Below are 3,904 nucleotides of genomic sequence, written 5' to 3'. Positions count from 1 at the left end.
TTCACTATGTTATAACTAAAATGCCTACCATCACTAGAGAACACTATAATTCACTATGTTGTAACTACAATATTCACCATATTATAACTACGATGTTCAACATATTATAACTATATATAACTCCTTTATAATTCTAAAACTTCTAGCATGCACGGAGAGCAAGCCAAAGGGCAACATCAATATATATGGACCAAGCGATCTATATGTGCTGCAGTGGTAATAGTTAGGATAAATAATATAATGTATATGTTTAGGATAGGAAATAAGGTGAGACCTATTTTATATTAAAAATTAGAAAAAATACATAATGAGAAAAGGAATAATAATATTTTATTTTCTATGGACTGCTTATATACATATAGCTTATATTATAGACTACTATTTAAATTACTCTTACAATAGTTATAGATGACTTTATAATATCATATATATATATATATATTATAGACTAGTTTTTCGCACCTTGTGATTGCCCTTGGCCATTGTTCTTTGGTCTCACTCCTCTGTCCAACCAGTCCCCAGCTTATCCAGGAAGGCAGAGCCAAAACCCAGCGACACCAGCAACAAATCTAGAGAGAGAGAGGAGACAAATGTAGGAGAAGAGGGCTCATTCTCTCCAGAGCTCACTCGCAGCCTCGCTTTTCAGGGCTCGCGGAACTCAGCACAATGTTCAGGGGTTGTGGACTATTCACCTGCGCCCGCCGGGGCGGAGACCTCAGGAAGCGTGGGGAGATGGGCGCGGCGAGCTCGCGGGTGGCGCCGGCTGAGCCGGTGGGCGTGGAGGAGGGGGACAGCGGAGCGGCGAGGCAGCTGGCGTGGGCGGAGGTGGAGACAGCCACGGGGGGGTTCTCGTCCCGGGTAATCGGCCACGGCGGGTTCAGCACGGTGTACCTCGCCTCGCTCTCATCGTCCCGCCTCGGCGCCGTCAAGGTCAGCTGCAGCAGCGAGCGCCTCCACCGCGCCTTCCGCCAGGAGCTCGACGTGCTCCTCTCCCTCCGCCACCCGCACATCGTCCGCCTCCTCGGATACTGCGACGAACGGGACGAAGGCGTGCTGGTGTTCGAGTACGCGCCGAACGGCGACCTCCACGAGAGGCTCCACGGCGACGGCGGGGACGTGCTGCCCTGGGCGCGGCGCGTGGCGGTCGCGTTCCAGGTGGCGACAGCGCTGGAGTACCTCCACGAGAGCCGCCAGCCGGCGGTCATCCACGGGGACATCAAGGCGTCCAACGTGCTCCTCGACGCCAACCTAGACGCCAAGCTCTGCGACTTCGGCTTCGCGCACGTCGGCTTCTCGGCCACGGTGGGCGGCGGCCGCTCCTCGGCGCGCTCTGTCATGGGCTCCCCGGGCTACGTCGACCCGCACCTCCTCCGCTCCGGTGTGGCCACCAAGAAGAGCGACGTGTACAGCTTCGGCGTACTGCTGCTCGAGCTCCTGACGGGGAAGGCGGCCGTCTGCTGCGAGACCGGGCGCAGGCTCACGGCCGATGTGGGGGCCAAGGTCAGCGACGGCAAGGTGACCGACGTGCTGGACCAGAGGCTCGGAGGCGACTACGCCGCCGCCGAGGCGGCCGTCCTGGCGGAGCTCGCCGTGCAGTGCATCAGCGACAGCCCCGGGCTCAGGCCGTCCATGGCGGACGTGGTGCGCGCGCTCCAGGAGAAGGCCTCCGCGCTGGCCTCGGCCGTCGGACCGAGATTGAACCGCAAGATGATGCTCTAAGCTGGATGGTGTAGATTGTAAATACCTAATGCTCTAGAGTAGTGAGGAGAAGAATGTATCTAGTGCGATGAGGTAGAAAATTTTTGTCCTGTCCTGTCATGGCGTGTTATTAACTTATTATTGCATCAGTGAGGTTAGTAGTACCAGTTCATCAGTCCATTTGCCTTGTAGATATCGCGTATTAGGTAAGTGCAAGGAATAATTGGTAGATATTATCGGCTTATCTGGTTGGAGTTGATCTTTTACTGGCACTGGGACATGGTTGGTGGAAGATGAGCACTCAGTTTAGTTTTCTGATGACATGGTCAGATTGATCTTCTCCAACAAACGGCAATCAAATAGCTATTGGTACACTGATTATGTAACAGTGAACATGCAAGTAGGATTAAGAAGATCAATTATTGGCAAGAAAGAATTGGTCCGAAGTTATGTTGAGCTAGGTAGCTTCACCAGTAAGCGCTCCAAAATGAGTGCCACCACCAGAAAGCACTTTCACCAATCAAAGCTAGATTCCTTTTTCATTTCCAGCTCTAATTTTAGCTTAGCCACATGCTCCGACTGGCAACAGCGAAGTTCTCATGTGTTTGATTCACTCATACATTCTGCTTTCCACAAGAGAATAACGAGGAAAAATATGGCAAAATCCAAGGAAATTTTACTCTGCTTTTAGGAGAGTTTTGCCTCCTCAAGCCACAACTTGCAAATTCACGGAGATATTCCAATATTAAATGTGATACATGTAGTCTTGCCCGTTTCTCTTACTTAAGTTGCTGCCTTACTGGAGATGTTGGAGTAATATTTCACTTTTGCATACTTTATATTTTTTCTTTGTTCTGAAGAAAAGAATCCTTCTCCCTTGCTTGCATGTTTCAATTTCGAAGCACGAGAAAGGAAACCAAGCTAGCCGTGCGTACGGTGAACTCGAGCTCTATGTGACGATCTGAACTTTACATAGATGTTTCTCAATCACCGAATCACGAAAAATAAACGAGTCATAAGAAAGGATCGCAAGAAAACGATGCGGATTAGGTGTTGAGTGACATCACAACCAAGTCATGGATGACCAGGAAACGAAGTAAAGAAACACAAATAGGAAAAATGTGCTGTATTTCTCGTGGTCCAAACTCAAAGTATTAGCTCGGCACTTAATGTGCTAGAGCTATGACGCATTTCAAAGGAGAGAGCAGATTTGCGGTGGTCCATACAGGGTAGGTGCCTCTGACAGCCTGAGAAGCAAGCGCAATGGAGAAGTCGTGGCTTGTCCGTACGTAAGCTTGGTGTGCTCCATCGGTTCTCGATGATGGTTGTCACTGATGCGAACAAAGTCTTCCATCAGCAGTCAGTGATCTAAGCTGTGTGGCCAGCGAAACCTCCGTGAATTGGCACAGCCTCATGGTCAGCTCATCGGAATGCTGGGCATGACCGCATGATGAACTCCGAACCGGTGATTTCTTTGTTGGTGGTGGTGCTAGCTTTCCGGTGTTTAGTGCGGGCTGATTGGCCCTGATCTTGCTTACGCGCGCCAGAGTTCCATACTCTCTACGACTATTGTTTATGAGTGGATCTGTTTACGTCACGTGCAGTAGGTCTCGTTTCCGTGAAAGCTTCGTTGATGGGCAAAAGGATACTATGCTTCCACTGCCGCTCATACTTTTGTCTGTAAAGAAAGGCGTGTATGCGTACGTGTGATGGCAACGAACGTGCACCGCGTGGGTACCTGTGGAAATCCTTCATCGATAACGATCAAGATTCAACACGGACGAAGGCACTTCCTTTATTCCTGCTACCTTTTTCTTTTCGAAGGATCATCCCTGAAAATAGATTACAACAACTTTTTCGATCCGATCGTTTGTACCTCTCTGCACCGCCAACTCACGACTCTCCACTCGCTCAGCATACTCGCCCTTTTGCTGCCAGTTCGCGCAGAGCCGTCGACCCGGACACGAAGAGGGGTGTGTGATATGTTGGCTCCCAGCCGGCCGAAACCGATTTTTTTAGTGAATTGTGTAAAACTATAAGGATTGTGTTATTTGTAACATAAAAATATAAATATTGTAAATAATAATATAAAACTTTAAGTATTGTACACTAATTTCATACAAAATGTGATTTTAATTATATTCACTAAAAAAATTATCTTATATTTCTCCAAAAATCTTAGAACTTTTTTGTGTATGTTCTATAA

At 48.5% G+C, this 3,904-nt stretch overlaps 1 protein-coding gene across 1 annotated transcript; it reads left to right on the top strand.

Moving 5' to 3' along the window:
* Positions 1-442: 442 nt before the first annotated feature.
* LOC133889374 (salt tolerance receptor-like cytoplasmic kinase 1) lies at positions 443-1,873 on the top strand. The gene has a single exon (XM_062329911.1). The coding sequence runs from the start codon at positions 667-669 to the stop codon at positions 1,717-1,719; it is 1,053 nt and encodes a 350-aa protein (XP_062185895.1). The 5' UTR covers positions 443-666; the 3' UTR covers positions 1,720-1,873.
* The last annotated feature ends 2,031 nt before the right edge of the window (positions 1,874-3,904 follow it).

Source organism: Phragmites australis, chromosome 13, assembly GCF_958298935.1.
Source record: "Phragmites australis chromosome 13, lpPhrAust1.1, whole genome shotgun sequence".
Classification (NCBI taxonomy): Eukaryota; Viridiplantae; Streptophyta; class Magnoliopsida; order Poales; family Poaceae; genus Phragmites; species Phragmites australis.
This window is presented reverse-complemented; position numbering and strand designations above follow the sequence as displayed.

What these genes read in the sequence shown, in the direction of transcription:
- LOC133889374 (XM_062329911.1), top strand. Translation starts at nt 667, where the DNA reads ATGTTCAGGGGTTGTGGACTATTCACCTGCGCCCGCCGGGGCGGAGAC.